The sequence below is a fragment of the Mastigoproctus giganteus genome, chromosome 4 (assembly GCF_048544385.1).
Source record: "Mastigoproctus giganteus isolate SK-2022 chromosome 4, ASM4854438v1, whole genome shotgun sequence".
NCBI classification, from domain to species: domain Eukaryota; kingdom Metazoa; phylum Arthropoda; class Arachnida; order Uropygi; family Thelyphonidae; genus Mastigoproctus; species Mastigoproctus giganteus.
The window spans coordinates 22692189-22717788 of NC_143578.1; the positions used below are offsets into that span (position 1 = coordinate 22692189).

The 25600-nt window shown below is 33.9% G+C and overlaps 1 protein-coding gene across 1 annotated transcript in view; it reads left to right on the forward strand.

The window, feature by feature from the left end:
- Positions 1 to 15230, forward strand: part of LOC150086461 (uncharacterized) — a 38018-nt gene extending 22788 nt beyond the window's left edge. Inside the window, exons 3-5 of the mRNA XM_090371398.1 lie at positions 3710 to 3821; positions 10549 to 10649; positions 14989 to 15230. Of these exons, the coding sequence (XP_090227524.1) occupies positions 3710 to 3821; positions 10549 to 10649; positions 14989 to 15034 (259 nt within the window). The 3' untranslated portion in view covers positions 15035 to 15230. The remainder of the gene's footprint in view (positions 1 to 3709; positions 3822 to 10548; positions 10650 to 14988) is intronic.
- Positions 15231 to 25600: the final 10370 nt, after the last annotated feature.

Genomic DNA, 25600 nt, shown 5'->3' on the forward strand with positions numbered 1-25600 from the left:
TTTGTTCATTTATCTATAGATAGATTATGGTTGCTTGGTGAAATGTTTCTGCATGCCAACTAATTACAGAAAATAAAGATACCATTGCTTATCATTGCTTACATGATGTCTATTATATACCTACATGAATTGTTTAGTGAATGTATTATAATAAGCCTTATACTTTGTGTGAATTGCAAGATATGGAAACTGTTATGATTAATTCATGACTAATGACCACTAAGTTGAAAATCTTGTTAATGATTAGTTGTAGTAGTAGTAGCAGCAGCGACATGTGATGCAAGAAAGCAAGTGTATGAGCTTATGCAGCATCAGCCAAAAAAAAATCACACCATTCCCTCCAAATGCCTGTCCAGTTCCTCCTTAAATTTATTTAACCTATCAACTTCCACAACGACAGATGGAAGTTTGTTCCAGCAATTAACCACCCGCTGGCTAAAGGCAAATTTCCGCACATCTGTTCTACATCTGTCTTTTCTTAATTTGAATTTATGCCCCCTTAGGTTTGTAATCTGAACAAGTGGAAGGATCCCATCAGAATTCAGCATGTTCAACCCATTCAAGGCCTTATACACCTCAGTCAGATCACTGCGCAGGTGCCTAGTCTCCAGCCACTGCTATTTGTAGAACTTAAGCCTCTCTTGGTAAGAGAATCCCTTCATTCCCCTCACCAATCTTGTTGCCCTTCTCTGTACACACTCAAGAAAATCTACATCCTTCCTAAAATGAGGCCTCCAGACCTGTACGCAGTACTCAAAGTGTGGCCTGACCATTGCCTTATACAGAGGGACAATCACCTCCTTTTTCCTGCTAGCAAAATTCCTATATATCATTGACAAAACCCCATGACCTGCCCTGGCAGCCTGTCTGCATTGCTCAGAAAACTTCATATCTGATTGCACAATTACAGCCAAGTCTTTCATTTTCTACCACCTTAAGTGTTGTACCACACAGTTGGTACGTTTCTCTGGGGTTACTTCTCCCCATATGCAGTACTTTACATTTGCCAAGGTTAAACTTCAGTTGCCACTTCTTAGCCCATCTGCCCAAATTATCTAGATCCTGTTGCAGTAGCACAGTGCCATTACTGTCATTAACAACCCTGCCAACCTTTGTATCATCTGCAAACTTCGACACTAAGTCTGATATACCTTCATCAATATCATTGATAAATATACAAAACAATAGAGGACCAACACCGAACCCTGCGGGACTCCACTAATAACATTAGTCCACAAAGAGCAGCACCCATTAATTACCACCCTCTGTCTTCTCCCACTCAACCATCCTTTTATCCATTGTAGAAACTTACCCTTAATACCATTCTGCTCCAATTTGTACAATAGTCTTCCATGCGCAAGTGTCAAAAGCTTTCCTGAAATCCAAATATATGATATCAAAATTATTTTTTGCATCCAGTTCCTTTGTAACCACATCATAATATCCTATAAAATTTGTCACACAAGACTTTCCCTTAACAAACCCATGCTGTGTCTGAATTATTGCTGCAGTCTTGTCTAGATGATCCTGCAATGCATCTTTAACCAGTGACTCCATTATTTTACCAGGAACAGAAGTTAAACTAACTGGTCTGTAATTACTCATGTCACCCTTCGATCCCTCTTTGTGAATTGGGGATACATTTGCACATCTCCAGTCCGTGGGACATCCCCTGAGTCCAAGGATGCTCTCATAATTATGGCTAAGGGTTTGCTTAGTTGCTTTGCCACCTCCTTTAATATAACTGGATAGATTCCATCCACCCCAGGTGCTTTTCTTATGTTTAACTTCAACAATTTCTCCTCCACTTTGCTCTCAATTATTACAAAATCATTAAGCACCCTGCTACAATTTGATAACCTTCTGCCATCTTCAAACCTTAATAACTCCTCATGTGTGAATGTAGATGCAAAATACTCATTCAGTTTGTTTGCTATCTAAGCAGGATCATCAACAGTCGAACCATCGATATTAAGTGGACCAATCAGATTCATCGCCTTCCTTTTAGAGTTTATATAAGTAAAGAAATCCTTGCTGTTTTTCTTAGCATCCTTTGCCAAAGATTTCTCGTAATCTGCCTAACCTCCTTTGTGACCTGATTACAGACTAGCTTATATCTGCCATAGGCTTCTGAGTCGCTTGATAATTTATATGCATCCCATGCATTTTTCTTCTCTGTCACGAGTCTCATTAGTTCATTTGATAACCATTTAGGCCTAAACCTCGAACAATATTTCTTAATAGGTATGAAACTTTTAGTAGCTTCCACGATTAATTCCTTGAATTTACTGTTGGTAACATCGTCAGTTGATCCGACTGTACAGAATTTAAAAACTGTCTGAGACCACTGTACTCACCTTTACGGAAGCAAAAACCCTTTCCTTTACCCCCGATGGTAATTATATCTTTAAGTAAATCCCACATCAGTACACTGTGATCACTGCCACCTAGTGGTTCCTTTATCTGCAAATTCTTAATACACGAATGATCACTGCTGATAACCAGATCAAGAGTATTACCCTCTCTGGTTGCCTCTCGAACATGCTGCTGCAGAAGATAACGAAGATAATTCATTATCTCCTAATGAATTACCCAACGTGGTTGGAGTGCAGTATAAATTTTTATGCTTCGAAGAAGAAATCTCCAGCCTACATAATTAACTCTGATCTGATCTCTTGCTTTGACAAATGGTCAATCTGCAAGTTAAATGTGTGTTGTGTTTTTTTTTTTTGTCTGATGCTGTATAAGCTTGCTTGCTTCCTTGCATCATTTATCACTACTGATTCTCAATTTACCAGCTCTTGGATAGTTTTCTGGATTTTCCCAGTTGGAGAAATAATGCAAAGCCAGTCATAACAGTTAACAGATTGAGAGATTCAACTGTAGAAAAATCTTCAAATATTTATTTTTTCTTTCAATCAAATGGATGTATTGAAATTGCTTATAAACAAATTATTGAAATGCACTATGTCAGCCTGATGCTTTAGTTAACATCTGCAGGACTGCAAAACCCTTGAGTTGCATATTAATTATCAGTGTGTCACTAATTTTGCCCACAGATAATAACATACAATCTTTTGACCTTCTAACAGACTTTCAATATAATTAATTAATTACAGAAATACCAAACGTATGCACCTTCATTCTAAAACAACTCTGTGTTATTATACCATTTCTTCATGTACCACTGGCAATGGGTAAGTATTAATAGGAGTGGCAGTGCTACAAATTTGCTCCCCACCATGTTATTCAGTACATACAGAACATTGCAATTTCAGCATTCCAAAAGCTAGCAGTACTCAAAATTGTTCTTTCCCAAATGTAATCAATAACAGGGTCTAGTTAGAGCATATATTTCATATATATTTTTGTTTATCTTTTTTTTTTTTTTTTTTTTTTTTTTTGTGGTAAGGATAAATTTTTGAATTTATTCATTGGATACATGTTACCGTATATAACATCTCCACAGGAGGATCAAAGCATGTTGCTTTGGCTTAAAATTTCTGTTTTATTTAACAGATTGTTGCTTAATAAACAAAATTATATGTATGTATGTATAGTTCTGATTTATAGTAGTTATCATTCTGAATTTGATATTAGTGTTGCTTTCAGTCGAAAAATTATTGTGCTAAATCTGTTTCCTTAAAATATATTAAACTGTTGTAATTTAGATAACTAGTTTTTTTTTTTTTTTTTTTTTTATCCATAGACTCCCTGCATGGATTGGAATAATAACAGCAGTGTTTGGTGTTATGGCTGTTGTTATGGGAATGACATTGTGTGTCTATTTATACCATCTTTTCAAGTACCACAAGCAGAGGGTGAGTATTAGTAGGATTGGCATTACTACAATTCTACCTCTCTACCATGTAATTCAATACAATCCAAACAATGCTAAGCTGGCATTCCAAAAGCTAGCAGTTCTCTAAAGCAGGCAAAATTTTATAATGTATTTTTTCCTGATTCTGGGAGTTTTCCATCATTCAAATCATTGTTCTCACTGTCTGCTTTAGCACTTTGGTATTTTATTTGCAAAAAACAGGGGATATTGTAATTTTTAAGCCTACCATAGTTGTGGTTATTATTAAGTTCTGGTTGTAACATAGTAAAATTGGAAACTTTATACATGCCAAATTTTGTAAAAAAATTAATATTTTTTACTTACAGGTTTACCTTTTAATCATCGTATCATGTAATTTTTTGTGTGCCCATTTCAAAAAGTGAGATTTTTATGTTAAAGATTATGAAAAGTCAGTAAGACTTATTTCTGTTACAATGGCAAAAAAAATTTGATGGTAAAATGCACTAGATCAGGCCTTCTTAAACTATGGGTCGCATAGCAAAATTCTGGGGTCGCGAGAGATTTTAATGTCAAATATTTAAATACACAATTTTATAACATCTAGATGTGTATTTGTGCAGAGTCACACTCACACACCTGCACACAAACAAAGGGAGGAATGGACGCGCACACGTGCAGCGAGACTATGATTCAATAACACTGACTGTAACATGAACTAGTGTAGTATTGACGCTCTTCTAGTGTAGTCAATTGTCAGTGTTCCGCCGTAACGAGATTTTAGTTTTTATTCGGTAATTAATAAATCAATTATTATTTGCAATATGTTATTTTTATATTTTTATTGTATTTTTGGATCAAAATAATTTTTGGCCATGGATAAATGGCTGAACTTTAAAGTGGCAGGTGATCAAGAATAGCAATGACGCAGATAATAATGCTACAAACTCTTCTCAGGCAGGACAAAATATTGAAAAACAGGCATCTTGTGTGCGAAAAAGAAAATATGATGAGTCTTTTCTTCAATTTGGCTTTACATTTCAAAATTGTAAGGGTAATGAACAACCTCTTTGTTTGATCTGCAATGAATTATTGGCTCCGGAGAGTATGAAACCATCAAAATTAAAAAGACATCTTGAATCAAAGCATGTTTCGTATGTCAATAAACCAAAAGAATATTTTGAAAGACTGTATAAATCTTTAAATAAAGAAAAAAAATCCTTTGAAAAATTTATAACCGTTAGTGAAAAATGTTTACTAGCGTCATATGAAGTTTCATACTGTATTGCTAAAAATAAAAAGCCGTTCACCATTGGAGAAGATCTTGTATTACCTGCTGCTATTAAAATGGTAGAAATACTACATGGAAGTAAATATGGTGATGATATTCGAAAAATTCCTTTGTCGAACGACACTGTCTCAAATAGAATTTCTGATATTAACAAGGACCAATTAGTGCAACTTATTACAAGAATTAAAGAAAGCCCAAAATTTTCAATTCAGTTGGACGAAACAACTGATATTACTAAATTGGCTCAGTTGTTAGTATATGTCAGGTACGTTTATAAAGAAAGCGTGGAGGAAGAATTGTTATTTTGTCGTCCTATGGAAGACCATACTACAGGGAAAGACATATATTGTAAAGTTGACGAATTTTTAAAAACTGAAGGTTTAGAATGGAAAAATTGCTGTGGAATATGCACAGATGGTGCAAGAGCGATGACCGGCAAAAATTTTGGTTTTAAATCATTTTTTTAAGGTGCTCATTATGATCATATAACTTTTACTCACTGCCTTATTCACCAAGAGGCCCTTGCAGCAAAAAAATTAGCACCAGAATTGAACGATGTGCTTCAGGATGCTGTTAAGATTATAAATTTTATTAAGAGCCATGCCCTTAACAGCCGCTTATTTTCAAATCTCTGTAAGGATACGGATTCCAACTACACAACTTTATTATTACATGCAGAAGTAAGATGGTTGTCAAGAGGTCAGAGTTTAAGAAGATTATTGCTATTAAAGGACGAGATCGAAATATTTTTAACCGAACGAAAATGTGAACTTGCTGCTTTTTTTCAAAATGACTTATGGCTATCCAAGCTGTGTTATTTGTCAGATATTTTTGCGAAATTAAATGATCTCAACTTGTCTCTCCAAGGAAAAAATTGCGATATATTTACTTCGAATGATAAAATTGAAAGTTTTATCAAAAAGATCAACATTTGGAAAAGTAGGGTAGAAAAAAATTCGTTCGAAATGTTTTCCAGTGTCGACAATTTTATAATCGAGAAAATTCATTGTAAAACTTTTATTGCAAAAATTATTGTAGATCACTTAAAAGCGCTAGAAACACAGTTCCGTACATATTTTATATTAAATATTGATTTCCAAAAAATAGTTTGGATTCAAAAGCCGTTTTGGATTGGCTTAAGTGAGATTGATCACCTGCCACTTAAAGCTCAAGAGGAATTTGCTGAGCTTTCGAGTGACTCAAACTTAAAACTACAATTTCAAAAAAAAGTCCTTGACTGAATTCTGGATCGGAACTAGAACTGAATTTCCCACAATCGCTGATATGCCGTTAAATGTACTTCTGCCATTCAACACCACATATTTATGTGAAGTTACTTTCTCAGCTTTAACACATATTAAATCCCAGTATCGTTCAGTGCTAAAAAATGTTGAAGAGGTCTTATGTCCAGCAGTGTCAAATATTCCACCAAGATTTAATTTGTTATGCAATAAAAAACAGGCACATCCATCTCATTAAATTTTTTACTTTAATTTTAATTTAATACTTACCACTCAACGACTGCGTTCGAATATATTCGAGCGAACTAAGACGGTCAGAATCCCCTTTTATTTATGTTATTGCAAAAAATGCAATTTTGATGAAAAATAGGGCATATAATTTTTGTAACTATAATAAATACAATTTTACAATTTTTTGTGCAATTTTTAATTTTAGATTTTTGTATGTTTCAAAACGAATTCTAAAACTATATATTTTCATATGTATATGTATATTGTTACCTAATAAATAAATTATCAAAAAATATTAATTTATCTTTCTTTTATATTTATATGGGGTCGCCAAGAAACTCGCAATCATAAATGGGGTCGTGAATGAAAAAAGTTTAAGAAGCCCTGCACTAGATGATACTTTCTTATTATCAAATTGGACTTGGAAAAAGCTGAAATTCTCAGCATCCCACATACATGTATTTTCAATATTGTTCATGGTAATTTAAATGAGAAAACATTGAAAAATGGGCTCCAAAGTTAGTATTGGTATTGGCCATATGATGCAAGAAAGTCAGCTGTTTTCTGCACAAAAAAAAAAAAAAAAAAAAAAAAAAAACCACCTAGAAATAAATATTGTCTTCTTGATCACCCATTAAATGGATATTTCACCAGAAAGAATATCAGTAGTGATTTTAGAGTATTATTTCCTTATTCTATAAAAAATGAGATCATTGCCATAATTATTTACTTAATCATTGGCTAAGAAAAGAACCTGTAAAGTGATTTTTTTTCTGTTTTGCAAGGGGAACAAGGCACGTTTCAACTTGGAGTTTTTGGAGGTATTCTTATGCCAATTTTATCCCATATGGAAGGGAAAGTAATAGAAGAGTGAATTTTGGCAACATTTTTAAGGGGTTCAATTGCTACAAGTCTGTGGAGATGGAGAGTATATTCAAGGTTTTTATACATCTCAGACAATCTAGACCAAGTGAAAGGAATGTTTTTTTTTTTTTTTTTTTTTTTTTAATGAAAACTCCAAACACAAAAGGTATCAAAATCCATAGTACTTAGTACTGTGCATGGGCTGAAGATGTGGAGGGAGGGGATGCCAGAAACTTTGCTCTGTTATCCTATGTTTAATAGGTTTCACCACTTCAAGCATCCAATAAGCAAGCAAAGTGGTGGTATTGCACTGTCTGATGAGAGTCATCTACCACCATCTAGTATTAGTAGTAGTACTGTGCAAGGGTTAGCAGGGAATGCCAGATACCTTGCTCTGGAGACTGCTTATAGTCCAGAGCAAAGTTTCACCACTTCATGCCTCCAATCGTAAAGTGGTGTATTGCACAGGTTGATGATAGTCATTTACCACCTAGTATTAGTACTAGTTATTATTATATTATAGTATTGTATTATTAGTGTTATTTCATATTAGTATTAGTAGTGGACTAGTCAATATTAGTACTAGTAGTACCACATATAGGTTGAAGGAGATGGGGAAATGTTGGATCTGGATTCTCTGAAGCATGCATTTGTTAGAAGTTATGATATGGTAGTGCATTCCTACCCCACTGGATAAAGGATAGCTCACAGTGATGGGTCAGGCTCTTTCATGGTGGTTCAAGGATAGTGGTATCCTTGTGAGTGTTACTTAGATTCATATTCCACTTGTGCGAGACTTCTTTAAGTTGAAGGTTATGGTCTGGGTTTTGTTTCATAAAAACAAAACCACTGAAGATCATTGGGATATTTCCAGCTGGGATGTGTGGAAAACTTTGTATTTTAGCTGCATATACAGGGTGATTCACTACCAATGCGCAAACTTTCAGGAGGTGTAGGGGGCACAAAGACGAATCGGAATCACATAGCATTGCAGGGTCCGAAATGCCTTCGTCATGCGGTAGAGGACATTGAACGGGAGGTCGCGTGAACAGCGATCCCGCGGGAAGTCAGCATTTGCGAACCGTTTCTGTTGAAGAAACCAAGTAGCAAAAGTCCTCCGGAGTGGATAATCCGCAGGCTCCAATGATTGGACGCGCGTTGCAGATGGTATGAACTCATTTGGTTTGTTGACAGTATTCTCCATACAGTGGATTGGGAAATACCCAATCATTGACCTATCGCTCGAGTACTCGTACTCGGATTGCCTTCTGCAGTACGTAGGACATTCTCCTCATTGTCTGGCATCCTCATCGTTCGCTCTCGATTCATGGTACCTCTCGTGAAACAACCAGTTTCACGTAACCTTCTGTGCACACGTGCGAAAATCGTATGATGAGGAGCACGCCTATGCGGGAAACGTTCCTGGTACAAGCACAGAGCGGCGCGCCCGTTACAGTCCGCAGCTCCATACGCGAGGTGCATGTCGGCCAGTTCAACGTTTGAATACTCGTCCATCCTACTGCCTCGGGAACTGACTATAACAGCAACTTATAAGTTAATAAGTTGGAACAAGAGTATTATATGGCTTAGCATCTTGAAGATTAAAATTAATGATAATAAAACACTTATGTCACATGAAAAATAGGATTAAAAATCTTTATTGAAAAACTTGAATACATCTCTTAATGACTAGGCCATATTTAAAGACAATACTGTCTTGTCTTCAGGCCTACAAAAATCAAGAAAGAATTGATAATGGTAAACATGGGAACTAGAATTAATGTTAGTGAAAGAAATCAAGCCTAATGCAGGTCAGAGAAAAACAACAGTTGAATTGGTACTTTTTTGCCTTAAATTAATGAAATTAAAAACTGCTAATCTATATATGCATGAAGTATCTAAATACCAACGAAATTTGCAAATATGTGGAGTTTTTTCCCCAAGTTTTTTGAGAGAAATTTTGACCACTGAATAAAGATTGGAATAACACAGAAGTTGTTTCAAGAAAAACTACCTGTTGCAGATGGTCCCCTGGAAACTGGGCCAGACTGAAGGCTAAAGGATTTCTGAGACTGTGTCAGTGGTTAGCCATTTGGTATAAAGAACCTATATCACTGTATTTGAATAGATAATGTTCGGGTATAGCTGTTCAGTATATAGTTCAGACTATAACTGCCACTGGTTTGTGAGTAAAGCAATTTCTTTTGGCATCATATATGGGAAATACCAAAGGTTAATGGATTGAATTCAATGCCCAGAATTTTGATACTGGGAAGAGACCCAGACCTTATCATTTGTATTAATATATACACAAGATTTAAAATGTTAAAATATATGCAGTAAAACCAAATATTAAAATGGAATAAAATATACAACTCGTGTAAGCTGGAAGTAATAACTAAGAGGTTGAATGGAAAACCTGGAGTGCTGTCTCTTGAACTTCTTCATTACTTTTTAATAATCTTTTATAAGTTATTTTCAAAACATGGCTGAGTTAGCACTTGTGAAGATTACACAGTGTTCCTCTAGAAATTCAGATTTTCCATTTCAGAAATTCAGATTTTCCATTTCAGAAATTGAGTTTTTCATCCTGCAGATTTTTACAAGTGACTACAGAATATATGCAATTTACAAACAAAAAATGTATTTATGAGGAGTTGGATAGTGGTAAAAATGCAGGATCTTCCCGCCAGCCTTCCAAAACATAAACTGAACCCAAGCAAGGGTTCAATTTATGTTAGAAGAGAAGAAATGTTATTTGTTATCCTAACTTACTCACTTAGAGTAACATACATGAAGGTATGATACTGCAAAATCAAGTCTATATACTACTATAAAAAGTTGATAGCACATTGTTAACTGTTATTCCAAGCTTATCAGCTGCAGTAAAACAATTACAATGAAGTTTAAACTCATCTGCTGTAATGGCTATGCTAAATAAAATGGAGATTTATTATTTATGAAATATAGCTTAGTTTGATAATTTTTTTTTCCTAACTGTGTAATTTGTCTGGTAAATATGGAAGCTTAAATTATATATATGAATTTTTGCTAACCCCTTGGTTTATACTTTCATGCTTATTTTATGTTATTATTTAAAAAAAAAAAATGTTTTTTCGTAGGGTGGCAAGAATATGTGGAATTCCATTGGTCCTCCATTCCAAACTCCACTTAATCCATATCTTCCTGAAAGGACCTGTCCAGTTTCCTTGTCAGCCTCTTTGTAAGTGATTCCCTTTCCTAATATTTTAAGATTTTAAATAAATATTTGATTTAATAGAAAACTTTCTAATCTAATCTAAATATTCATAGGCATTTCACTCATTGGTAATCACTTGAAGATCATTATAAATATAAACACTCAATTTACTATTTTTGGAGTGAATGGAGTTCCTAAATTGGTTCTTTTATCATTGATTTAAAATTTATACATCTGATTTTTCTTTAGCCAACCCTCTTTCACTTTGTTTTAATAATGGTTTTGTTATTGATTTCATGAATAAATAAAACAAAAAATTCTTAATGTCATCTTTACGACATTTGTGCTATATCTGTTTTTAACTTATTTTGTGAATGAAGATACTCTAGAACAACAATTCTCAGCTTTATTTGTGAATGTGACCCATTTTAACAATTAACACTTATCAACCCAAACCTGGGACAGGGGATCCTGCACTGCAAAATATTTGAAACTTATGTCAGTTGTGCTAACTTAAGACATATTTTCATATGATACTGAAGGAAAAAAATTGCATATCATTCTTAAATTGATATTGTTTAATATCTAAATGACATTGCAATTTATTTGGTTTTAGTGATTCACTGGAAAGAAATTCCATGAATATTAATGATTGAAGATTTACCTTTACTGTGACTAGCATCCCACTTCTCATATTGTGTATGTGTTTAAATGGTCAATTGATTGAACATTTGCATACTCAGAATGCTTGATCAACTTGTCACTTAAGTACAAATAAAGTACAGAAAGTACAAATAAAGCTTTTAATGTTATTTAAAAATACAGCCAAAAATATGTATATTTAAAATGTACCATTATAAAAGTCTAGCTTGGGTTGCAACCTCCCCTTTTTGATATTTATTTCTCTAGGGAAAATTATGTTTGCTTAACCTGTTTTTTACTTAGTACAGTACTTTATAGAGTGGCTCATTTGCAAATAAATCTGTCTGTGATTTATTCCTGGTTTTCCCTGTTTTAGCTTTTTATGCCACAACATACACTGGCCAAATATAGCACATCAGCACTGGTCATCAACAACAAATTTTGTGAATAGTGGCCAGGGCAACTTTCTTACATGCTACAAAAAGATCCACTACAACATAAGTCAGTTTACAATTGTTGTTAAGCAATTCGAAAGTAAAGACTTTATCTGCAAGGAGAAGGGTCTAGGTTGTCCTTACACTAGTATTGTAAAAGAAATCTTTCAGTAAAGTCCAAATGAAGAAGTTAATATGCCTCAAATGGCAGGCTATTGTATTCTCTAGAAACACTTACTTTTGAAAGCCTTACAAGTTGCAATTAGTGCAGGAATTAAAATTGAACAGATGTAAGTGATGTAAATTTTAACAGAAAATACACTGTACATATAAACTGTACACATGAACTGTACACTGTGGAAGAAGATGCCAAAGTGTGGTGGTGATAGTCTAATAGAGAAGTAATAGTAACCTTCTCTAATAGAGAAGCTTACTTATTTGAGGTAGTGTAATACCATGCCAACTCATTGTGAAGGCATTCACAATAAGAGACATACTTAAATGATGTCAATTTTGTAACTACTTAGTAGTTGGCTATGCATAAACATGATGCTATAGCACTAACCTATACATTAGTTAACTTCTTCATAACTTGAGGCTATTGCCCTAAACAAATTATATAATAGCACAATACATAAATAGAGGCAGAAGATTGTATTATATCATTTGAGGCATAAAATTTAAATAATGACATTTTTTATGATTATTTTTTCAATATTTTTATTTTTATTATTATCTTTTTTATTCTGACTTGATGTTTGAAATAATTTTATTCTAATATTGGGCAACCAAGTCACAACAAGAACAAATTCATATTTAAAAGCATTTATATACAGATTTTTATTTGTGAAATTTCAAAATTTAATGAAAAAATCACTCCTTACTCTGGCCCACATAGTGCTTATAAATTTACTCCTTTAAAAAGGTTAAAGCAGATTTTTACAGAAATATCAATCAGATTATTTGACCAAAAATGGACACCTCAGAACTGCTTTTTAGGTGTTTATGAACTGAAATGTATCTGGGTAAAATTTTAAATCAAGGAAAAAGAATACATTACTTATATGGGTCTTTGTCTACAACAACAAAACTGTATCTTAAATGCAGGAAAACCTTAAATTTTGGGTTCCGCTATGTGTAGCCTTAGTGAGAGAGCACAAAAATTTTTGTTTTGTTTATAATGTTTGCATTTCATAATGTTTTGTAAATTAGAATTAGCATTAGTAGAGGCATACAATGCAACAAAGCAAGCTTATGCAGCATCAGCCAAAAAAAACTCCCATTTCACCCCTCCATTCATTCCAAATGCCTGTCTAGCTCAGCCTTAATTTTTTTATTTAGGCTATCAACTTCCACAACAGATGGAAATCTGTTCCACCAATCAGCTACCTGCTGGCTAAAGGCAAATTTCAGCACATCTATTCTACAACTGTCTTTCCTCAATTTGAATCTATGCCCCCTCAGGTTCTTAATCTGAGCAAGAGGAAGAATCCCATCAGCATTCAGCTTGCTCAACCCATTCAAGGCCTTATACACCTCAATCAGATCACCTGGCATGTGCCTACTCTTCAGGTGCTGAAATTTGCAGAACTTAAGCCTTTCTTGGTAAGAGCACCCCTTTGTTTCCCTCAACCATCTTGTTGCTCTTCTTTGTACTTGTTCTAGCAACTCTACATCCTTCCTAAAATGAGGCCTCCAGACCTGTAAACAGTACTCAAGGTGTGGCTTGGCCATTGCCTTGTACAATGGGATAATCACCTTCCAGTTCCTGCTAGCAGAATTCCTATATATCATTGACAGGACTCCATGACCTGCCCTGGCAGCCCATCTGCACTGCTCAGCGAACTTCATATCTGACTGCACTATTACCCCCAGGTCTTTTTCACACTCCACTTCCCTGAGTGTAGTACTGCACAGTTGCAGTAGTACCCATATGCAGTAATTTTCATTTGTCAATGTTAAACTTCAGTTGCCATTTCTCAGCCCATTTGCCCAACTTATCTAGATCCAATTGGAGTAGTATACTGTCATTAACAACCTTTGGTATCATCATTTATTCACAATGGGCCCCAACACTGAACCCGGGGGAATGCCACTAATAACATTGTCCACAAAGAGCAGTGTCCGTTGATTACCACTCTCTGTCATCTCCCACGCAACCATCCCTTTATCCATTGTAGCAACTTACCCTTAATGCCATACCGCTCCAATTTGTACAGCAGTCTTCCATGTGCAACAGTATGAAAAACTTTCCTGAAATCCAAGTATATGATATCAAAATTATTTTTTGCATCCAATCATAGTATCCAATCAAATTGGTCAGACAAGAATGTAAGCACACTATTTTATCACTGTCAGTTATTATATAACAATGGAAAAGTTGTAGATGGGAATTTTCTGGTCAGTTATAAACAGTATCAGCAGTTAATAATTGATCAGAGACATAACTAAGAGCAGCTCTGAAAGAGACCTTACAGCTTCTCTCTAGTTATGTTACTGAACTAAAATAACACCTAAAATCTGTATAAAACTTTAAATGGGGGAAAATAATAAATTATTTTCCTTTCCTTGTTTTCAAGTTGTCAGAGTTTTGGGACTTTGCTTGGATTCACCAAAAAAATGAAAACTGTAAATGGAGGAATGCCTGGAATGAATATTCTACTGTTCATGTCATTTTTGAAACTGATAACATGGTTGTATATGAATACTTCTCATTTAATTTATTATTTATTTATTTTTTTACCAAAATTGCAATGGCTATTATATGGGAATGAGAAACTCCTAATTTATTTAATAGTTTTAATACAGTTTTAAAAAGAAACTGTCTAATCTTACTCACAAAACTGAAGTAATAGAAACTCACCTTACTAAAGGACTTTTCCATGTCATCAATTACAACAATACAAAAAAAAAAAAAAAAATGAAGAATCTTCTTTGATACCAAAATGATGTGTTGCTGGCCACTAGGGTACTCCTTTCAATTCATATGTCTTTGTCATTGGTTACTTTGATGATTTAAAAGTAGATATCCAATCCTCTTGCTGTCCCTGAAAGGTACACTTGTGGCTCTGAGGTAAAGTGTATCCCTCTATATGATCAGTATTGGGCTAAGTATTATGAAAGTATCACAAGAACTGGAACTTCAGCTTCAATAATGTAAACTGAAGCTTGCAGTACTAAAAGTTTGGAATTAAGACAAAGGATTCTTATCCAGATTCATTTTTATAATAAATTATTGTTTCTTAATTAAATTTAAATGCAATTTTAAAATTCTTACTTTATTTTAGGGTAAATAATCCAGAACCTGCTGAAGCTAAAGAGCAGCTACCCTGAAAGTTTTGCCGATGATGTAATGTTACATTAACTGGCCTCGCTGGATGTCATCAAACGTAATATGTACATATACATAATGTTAAGGTATCTTGTTCATTGTTGTTTCATCTGTCTCTCTTCTCTTAAGTGAAAAAAGTAGGTATTTTATAAGTTTAAGGAAATTTTATTTAATACCCTTGTTTTATTACTTTCTTTACTACACCCAAATTTTAATTAAATTTTTTTTTTTTTTTTGTACCTAAAATGTGATGTGTGGTTTAATAACTAATGGAATTCATTTATTAATTCCTGAAAGCAATAATCCTTTTGCATAGGCAGTGAAGTAGCATTTCTGTGCATCCTGCAGTATGTCATTTGTGAGCTATAAAAGTAATCATATAAATTGTGTAGCATGTATGTATTGCTAAGAATTTTGCACTTTGTAGGTAAATGATATTACAATAAGTATCAATTTATTAAAACTTAGTAATTTTTATAATTGTAGAAGAGAAAGCTTAGCATTGAGAAATTTCTTCTACTTGTCAGTGCTCAGCACTCTGCACACAAGCATTTTGAACATAAGTAAAGGTAGCAAGCTTTTTGAGGTTTTTAGATTGTTGGAATATTCACATTTGAAGAAGCAAGCTTAATTTTACAAGCTCAATTTTTAATGTATGTATAAAATTAAATTAATGCTGTTTGAAAAAAAGTTGCCTTTTTTTAAAACGTCAGATAAGGAAAGAATTTTTCATGTAGATGGTTCCGTCCAGAATATGCATATTTCTGTGACCATACTTTGAAAATTTTACACTAGTTTGGGTGGAATTTCCTATGTTTATTTAATAAAATACATCTTTTGAATACAAATATATACACACACTTTGTTTCTTTTTTAAATTATATCCCTTAACATGTCTTGTTAGCAAAAGCCAAAAAATGTGTATATATATATATATATACATATATATACATACACACACATATATGCAGACATCAAGTTAGTCACCTGTTTTCAATATAACTCTTACATGGTGTCGGACTATTGATTCCTTGAACTGTAGAATTGTTGATTACTTGAATTGTGTGATGAGTCAGGTAGATGTTCAAGTAATTGTTATAATGTTTGTAGTATGCACATTTGCAGACTTCCATATTAAAAATAATTGTTGAAGAAAACTTTTAGAAGTTCAAAATATCTGTTTGCGTATTATGTATAGTGTGATCTGTGTAACAGTAGTGGTGGTAACCAGTGAGATTTTGTCATTTATTTATTTTAAACTGTAACCAGAATAAATGTTAGTGATGTCTAATAATATTTTCAGTCTGTATATTTTTTTACTTTTAGAAGAAAAGATGGGAGTTTTTTCATTTATTTCTTGTAAAAAAAAAGAAAAAGGAAAATAGAAAGAAAGAAAAATAAAAAAGCATAATCACTTGTGGTTCGAGATAATCTCATATGATATATGAGGACATTTGCATATGAGGATTCTTATAATAAAAGTTTGAATTATATTTATGTTTACTAGCGAACATTTACCATCCTCTTGAACTTTTGTATTCTTGTCTAATGCCACAGCCTATGATTCCTTATTTGGCATTTTTTGTATAGATGTTGGGTGTTTTTTTTGTTTTTTTTGTGTGTATGTTACTTTTCTGGTTATAATTGCTTTGCAATTCATGCATTTATTTATATTTGGAACTTTCAGTAACCAAGGCATTCAGAATTATCCAAGATTAGCTTTCGTTCAGTTATAGCTAGATATAGGTAATATGGGATAGACAATTGATCCACTGAAGTTATCTTTGTATAGAGATTTTATATTTTTAACTAAGACTCTCTCTTATTTTGTCTTTATAGATATAGAGAAATGCTATTTTAGATTAAAATGTTTTTTTAGTGTAGTTAGTTGCATATAAATTGGGCAAATGTTAATGCAGTTGCAAAGAAAAATGTTAATATTTATCATCGTAATTTAATGCCAATCACAGTTATAGACTCTCTGCACACTTTTATTATCACCTTGACATTTCACAACTGTATATTTTTAAATATCTTTTATTTTGGAAATCTTGATTGTCTAGATTTCTAAACTACATTGGATGTATATTACATTACTGAAATTTAAAACAGAGTGGCATTCCACTTTTTTTTCCTTTTTTTTTTAAAATCATCTGATGATGAGCAAAACAGCTTTTAAGTTGCCTTTTTTTAAATTTCCAATATTTCTTTAAAATTATCGAGCACCTAATCAAGTTAAAAAATTAACTGAGGACTGTTCTTCGTTGTTGAAGACTGATATTTGCTCAAGTACCTAAGTGTAAATTTCATGTATATTGGCGATTGATTTACATATAAAAAAATATAAAATGACGTGATGCTCTCATCCCTATGCAGCATAATTTTTTCTTCTGTTTTATTTTAATTGCTTTAATTAGGCAACAAAACTGAAAGACCATACCTATTTTGGATATTGAAAAACGGCTCTTAATCTGGCCCTAAAATATATCTACCTCATAATAAGAATTATTTAAAAATCAACTCTTCTAATGAAACTTTGTAACTTCTACATTTAAATATATACCAAACCAACAAAATGTGATATGTATGCAAGTATATTTTATGATTTCTCCTTATGAGAGAACTCGCGTATGTTTGTGATCAGACAGAAATTAAATGAAAAGTTGCATTAATACTACTATATTTGGAGAAAAAGAAATTTGTGAAATTACTAGACATTTTAATAGCAATTTTTATAAAAAAAAAATTCTCCCAAAACCATCAATATTATATTGTTATTGTCCTGAAAATCTTCCTTGCATAATGTATTTTTTTTTTTAAAGGATTCTAAAATTTTTTTTTTGATTTAATTGAAAATAGAAACAAATTGATTGAACAGAATTCTTTTTTTTTATTGTTTCAAATTTTAAGTGTTAAATTTGGCTCTTGTTTCAGATGGTTATTGATTATAAGCAGGGCTTTTTTTGTGACGGTACGCAACGGTACGGCGTACCAGCACCTTTTTTACAGCGTGCCAGCACGGGTGACATGCCTGGCACGCAGTCGGTGTCAGCCATGCCAGCTGCTTCCATCTATTAAGGAGATCACGTGACAATGGGCGGAGTCAGCACCCGTCAATCACGGCCATATTGCTAGCAGTCTGGAAGGGGTACCCGTTTCTGAATCTCGACCAAAACTTCATTATGAAATTATTTTTACTTATTTTTTTACTTGGTACTTACCGTATTTTTACATTTTACTTATTATTTTTTATTTATTAAATAAGACTCACCTTTGACTTATTTTTAATATACTTGTATAATAAATTTTTGCTTAATAAAATGTGTGTTAATAAAATTAATGGTCGAGATTCAGTATCGGATATAGCGTACCAACTGCTAGCGATACGGCAGTGATTGACGGGTGCTGACTCCGCCCAGTGTCACATGATCCTTAACAGACGGAAGCAGCTGGCATGGCTGACACCCACTGCGTGCCAGCCGTGTCACCTGTGCCGGCACGGAATTTTTCTTGATAGCAAAGAATGAGTACCGGCACCTGTGTTTTTTTTACAAAAAAAGCACTAATTATAAGTAATCGGACCTCTGCTGATCTCACTTTTATTGTAATTTGCTTGAAAGGTTGATTGCATTTATTCTGATTATTAGGATACTACCATTCCTCCTCTTTGCTTTTAATTTTTTTTTAATTTAAAGTAAGTACTTTCTGAATGTGTGTTTATTAGACTGGTATGATGAATATTTGTAATTAAATGTATTTATTGTATTACATTATTGTTGATGTTGCCCTTCTTTTTTTTTTCTTAAATAGTTTTGCATTAGAACTCTGTGCGGTTCATTTTTCCCTGCTGTTTTAATATCCCTTTTATTCTGTGTTTTATAATGGGTATCACAGCTATGTAAAGCATGTCCAATGGATTTATTTGTATTGTGAAAAAAAGTCCAATTTAAACAATGATTTACTTAATTTACAAATTAAGCATTTCAAGAATCATGTGATAAACTGTTTAAAGGTGTTTTTTACCCTTAACTTATATTAAAAGTAATGGAGCCATTTTTTTCTTATGTGATGCTAGACTCTTAAAGATGGCAGTTAATATATAGTGTGGTTTTAATAATAATGAATAGAAGGAAGATTCTTTATGTATATTATTTACATCTGTGATAATTATATTACATCATTTGAACCATTTTCAGAAAAGATAGCTGTTTTTAACTGGTGTATGCTTTTACTTTCATTGTGAACATTTGTAAATAACTGTACAATAAATTTTCAGTAATTTTCACTTCTTGAGGAGGGAGAGAGGAGGTAGTCCAAATTATAGTGTAAATATTATCAAGCATTCATAAAAACAAGCAAAATTGAATATTGTGTTCAATAAAGTAGAATACAAGGTGAATTTTTAATAATCAAATTTAATTAAATATTTAAAAAGTACAAATTATATCAAGATGTATTACTGTTCCTCCCCAGCTGTATACTTTTTTTTTTTTTTTTTGTTTCTTTTTAAACTGGAATTTTCTCTTGAGTAAAGGTTCTATGTTTTTGTTTCATTTCTGCTTTTTATGTTATAATTTTTAATATAGGCCACTGTCTTTTCTCCTCTTAAGTCGTGCTCACAGTTACGATGGGCAAAAAACTAAATGCTTCAATTGTTTTCTTCGATACAAACATTTACAGCTGAGTACAACAATTCATAGATTGTATAAAAGCTGCAGTATCAGAAAATAAGAAAAGGCACTTGATAAGTGTGGAAGGAGAGGCAGTGAGTTACTTATATCTTTGATTAGAGTTCCTGCAGAAAGGCATTCAACCTGATGCTTGTTTAATGCAATAATAACAAAAAAAAAAAAAGAGAGAGAGAGAGAGTGAGAGCAGATCTCCTGTTTACAATGATCAAAGTCCAGCTTTCCTAAATTGGTTATATTTTTTAAATCAAATTGGTACTGTGGAGTTAACTTGAACTATAAAACTGTACTGTAAAGTTAACTCTTTTAAACTTTGCCATTGAATATTTATTAAAGTGCTTTTTTTGGATTATGAAGAGAAATTCAGATAAAGCCATATTTTAAAATTTGTATATATTTAAAAAGTGAATTAAAGTGATCAAAATCTTTGAAGTTGACAGAGAAACAATAATCATTTTGCTGTGGTATTTAATAACTATTAATAGTTGCATTTATTTTTTTATTATTTTATTTGTTTATTTAAACTGATTGGTGTCTTAATTCTTAAGACTGTGACACAGAATGTATATAGTGTCGATGTTTTAATTTTGTATATCACAATTTCCAAGGCTGAATAAGAATGTGTATGTAGAGAATAGGTTTAAACTAAATATTTCCATTTCATCTTGTTTTATTTTATAAAGGTTATAATTCAAAGTATTTGTATCACCAAAAAAAAAGCTTTCTAATCTGCTCATTGATTACCATACTCTCATTCAATAATGTAGATGATTGGGACCATATATATATGCACGTTTTGATATGTTTGTTGTAACATTACAAATCAATTGCTGATTTAACCTGGCCCACAGATTTTGTATGTGAACTGTATGTTAATAAATAGTATGTCTGTATTATATATTGTATATATCACATTATGAAAAAAAATCTGGACAGTAACATTAAGCGTTTTATACTTGGTAGTGAAAAAACATTCCCAGAGCCCTTATATATATTTTATAATATAGATTTCATTGAATTGAAAATGTAAAGTTAATTATTTTTACAAACAAATTATACTTATCCCTTTTGTAAGATTTTTTTATTAAATAAAATTAATTTTAAAAAATTATTTTATATTTCAGGACAGCCATGCAGCCAGAAAACCTAATACAAGCATTTTATAGAATTTTTTCATATTACTAACTTATATATTTGTATCCACACAGCAACTTTGATGTGCAACAAGAAAAATTGCTGGTATTTATAATATACTTCACCATTGTTATTTAAATATTCATTTCATTACAGGTAATAGTGAAGCAAGAGTTACCTTCTCATACAGGTTGAATTTTTTCAAACTGTCTGCCCTAATTACCTGCAAGGGCAACTTGTTCCAACAATCAATGACTTGCTGGCTTAAAGAAAACACTACAATCTAATCTAAACCATATTCCACTTGTTTGTATTCCAGTGAGAATTCCACCTTCGTTCATTTTACTAATCCCTCTCAGAGCCTTGGTAATGTCAATCAGGTCATTTCTGAAGTGCCTGGTTGCCAAGCTCTGTAGCCCACATAATTGGAGTCTTTCCTCATGCAGTTGTCCTGCCAATCTCACCATTCAAGTTGCCCATCTTTACACCCTTTCAAGAAGCTCGATGTCTTTATTCAGATGAGTTTTCCATATTTGAACACAGTATTCCAAATGCTGCCTTACAGGTGGGATTATGACCTCCTTATCTCTACAGAATTACATTCAATAAATCGATAGCACACCATGGGCTTTCCAGGCTGCTTGTTTACACTGTTCAGAAAACTTCATATATGCACTTATTGTAACGTGCAGATCTCTTTCCTCCTCCACTTTTTATTTCAACCTCACATTGTGGTATTGAATTAAACAAGTTGTTAGACAAATGTAGGCCCATGCTTAAGAAATGCTACAAGTTAGTTCAGAATGTCTGTGTGTTTGAAATTCTTCCCAGGCACGATAGAAGGGATTATATGCTGAAAGCCTTGTGAATTAACTCAAGACTTGAAAGACTCTGCAAGACTTTCGAGGGGAAATTTTTATCAGCTTGGCCCACACTTGTAGTATCCTGTCTCTACAAAACAGGATCTGTTTTGTAGAGACAGGATACATTTAAACAAAGGTAGTGCATGGCTTTTTGGCAGTATTATTGAGGATACCTTAAAGGTTCAGGGAAACTGCTAGTTTAGGGTGACAAGGGTAATATAAATATGCTTTTATCTGATAATATTGGTCAAAGTAATGCTTGTACATACCTCAAGGGTTCTTGTTTGTTACCACAACACTTCATATTAGCAAGATATTCTGAGAGCAGAAACATTTCAAATTAGTGGGTCACCAATGACACGAAAGAAAGCTTAATTAACTTAAAGGTATGTGTCAGGGTTGTTAACTATACAAGAACAATAAGTCAAATTTTGGAGTGGTATGGCATTAAGGGCAAGTTAAGGGCTGCAGTGGATAAAGGGATGGTTGAGTGGGAGACAGCACAGAGTGGTAATCAATGGACACTGCTCTACATGGACTAATTTTTTAGTAGAGTACCCCAGGGTTCGGTGCTGAGCCCATTTTTGTTTTGTATATTTATTAATGATATCGGTAAAGATATATCAGGATTAATGTCCAAGTTTGCAGATGATACAAAAGTTGGCAGGGTTGTTAATGATAGTAAAGACAGTATGCTACTGCAAAAGGATCTAGAAAAGTTAGGTAGACTGGCTGAGAAATGGCAACTGAAGTTTAATATTTACAAATGTAAAGTACTGCATATGGGTAGCAGTAACCCAAGAAAAATGTACCAACTGTGGTACTACACCCAGGGAAGTGGAGAATGAAAGAGACCTGGGGGTAATTGTGCAGTCAGATATGAAGTTCTCATAGCGGGGCAGATGGGTTGCTAGAGCAGATCATGGAGTTTTGTGAATGATATATAGGAATTTTTCGAGTCTAGACAAGGAGGTGATTATACCTCTGTATAAGGCAATGGTCAGGCCACACCTTGAGTGCAGTGTACAAGTCTGGAGGCCTCATTTTAGGAAGGATGTAGAGTTGCTAGAACAAGTACAGAGAACGGCAACAAGATTGGTGAGAGGAACAAAGGGGTTCTCTTACCAGGAGAGGCTTAAATTCTGTCAATTGCAGCATCGGGAGACTAGGCACCTGCAAGGCAATCTGATTGAGGTGTACAAGACCTTGAATGGTTTGAGCAGGCTCAATACTGAAGAGATACTTCCACTTGCTGAGATTAAGAACCTGAGGGGGCATAGATTCAAATTGAGGAAAGACAGTTGTAGAATATTCGAAGTGGTAGCTATGCTTTAATCCAAAGTGCAAGATATTACACCTGGGGAACACAAACCCCAAAATAACTTAATACACTTGTTGGAGTTGAACTAAAGCCAGTGGTGGAGGAAAGGGACTTGGGTGTTACGATACAGTTAGACGTGAAGTTCTCCAAGCATTGTAGACTGGTTGCAAGGAAGACCCATGGTGTCCTATCGATGATTTATTGAACAATTGCTAGTAGAGATAAGGACATCATAATCCCATTATATAAGGCCACACTTGGAATACTGTGTTCAAGTATGAAGATTGCACCTAAAAAAAGACATTGTGCTTCTTGAAAGGGTCCAAAGACGGTAACTCGCCTGGTGAGATCGGTAAAACGGTGTCCATATGAGGAGAGACTTCGAATATGTGAGTTTCAAGCGCCTTACTTTCCTTTATGCTCAAAAGTTTTTCTAATAAACAATCCTCTGTAATTATGACCACTTCGAAGAGATGATTGAGGTGTTCAAGGCTCTGAGAGGCAAAAGTAAAATGAATGAGGACAAAATTTTCACGATTATAAATGATTCTAGAACTAGGGACCATAATTTCCACTTACGGGAGATGTTTAAACTGGATTGCAGGAAGTTTTATTTTAGCCAACGAAATTTATTTATTTTTATTTTTTAATTTAATTTTTTTTTTTTTTTTTTTTGGCTGGTGCAGCATAAACCTTAGGCTTCCTTGTGCCATGTAGCCAATACTAATACTAAAGTGTATAATTTATTTGTGGGTTGCTATTCCCCAAGTGTAAGACTTTGAATTTAGCAGCATTAAAACACAGCACTTCTCAGAACATCTCTGAAGTCTGTTCAAGTCATCCTGAAGGAGTGCTGCTTGGCACAGATCATTAACAACTCTGCCAATCTTTATGCCATCTGAAAATTTTGACATCACGCCTTCTATCCATTTTTCGCGATGTCATTTATGAAAATAAACAACAGTGGGCAAAGAGCTGATCCTTGAGGGATCCTGCTCCTGACATAAGACCAATCTGAAGAATATTTATTAATCACAACCATCTGCCCTGCAGCCACCCATCAGTCCATCTTAGAATCGTACCTGTAATCCCAACTTATATAGTAATTTTTCATGAGGGAACAAGTCAAATGCTTTGCTAAAATTCAAATAAATTATGTCCAAATTTTTCTCCCAATCCAGCTCATGAGTAACTATGTCAAAATAGACTACTATGTTAAAGATCATTTTCCCTTAAAGTCATGTGTCCTTCAGAATGCCATATCTATCTAAATATCCCTGGATTGCACTCTTAATCATTGCCTCTAAAATTTTTCATACTACTGAAAGACTAACCAGTCTGTAGTTAACAACTTCACTCTTGTGTACTAGTGATACATTTGCAGTTCTCCAATCCAAAGGAATCACCCCCGAGTCCAAAGATTTTCCTCCCGGTGTGGCAAGGACGGCGATCTTACCAACTGTGCTACCCACGAGGGCTTAAAGTTGTCTGAATGAGGAAAGATGACCAAATCAGTCAGCGGATCTTGGTATGAAAGAGGTGGCAGCATGACTTGTAGGTCGAAAATGCAAAAGGATCATTAAGTGAACATTTGCATCATTTTAAAGCATGTCCAGTAAATTTTCTTGCAAGGTTTGTGACTATGGATGAAACATAAGTCCATGACTATCAGCAGAGACAAAGGAGCAGTCCAAAGAGTGGAAACACATCTCTTCAACCCCCCCCCCCCTCTCCAAAGAAAGCCCAGTCAATTCCTTCTACAGGCAAGGTAATGCCATCAATTTTTTGGAATACTGATAGTGTTGTTGGATTACCTTCAGAAAGGCCAGATTACACAGCCTTGTGAGGCATTTGAGTGAAAACATCAAATGCAAATGTCGAGAAAAACTCAGAAAAGGAGTCTTGTTCCACCAGGACAATGCACTTGCTCACAAGTCTATCATTGCCATGGCTGCACTGCATGAGTGCAGCCTTGAAATCTTGGATCATCTGCCATTGAGGTGTATAAGGCGTTGAATGGTTAAAGCAGGCTCAATGCTGATGAAATTTTTCCTCTTGCTTAGTTTGCAAACTTCAGGGGCATAAACTCAAATTGAGCAAAAAGTCGTAAAATAGATGTGCCGCAATTTGCCTTTAGCCAGCGAGTGGTTGATTACTGGAACAAACTTCCATCTAACGTTGTGGAAGTTGATAGTTTAAATAAATTCAAAGTGGACAAGGGGGAGCGAATGGATGGGTGAAGCTTTTTTTTTTGGCTGATGCTATATAAACTTGCTTTCTTGTATCGTATGCCTCTGCTAATGCCAATATTTATCAGATCGAGCACCGTCGGACTCACCTTATTCTTAATTTGAAAAATAACTGGCTGGCATCCATTTTCCCACCAACAGTGAGTGATGTCATTACTGCAGTGCATGCATTCCTGGACACCCTAAAGTAAACTGTCTTCACAGCTGGAATCAATGCATTGCAGCATCGGTGGCAAAAGTACATTATTGTTCAACATAGTCCATCAAAAGTTGATGTACTTTTGATGGACTATGTTGAACAATATCTTACTAT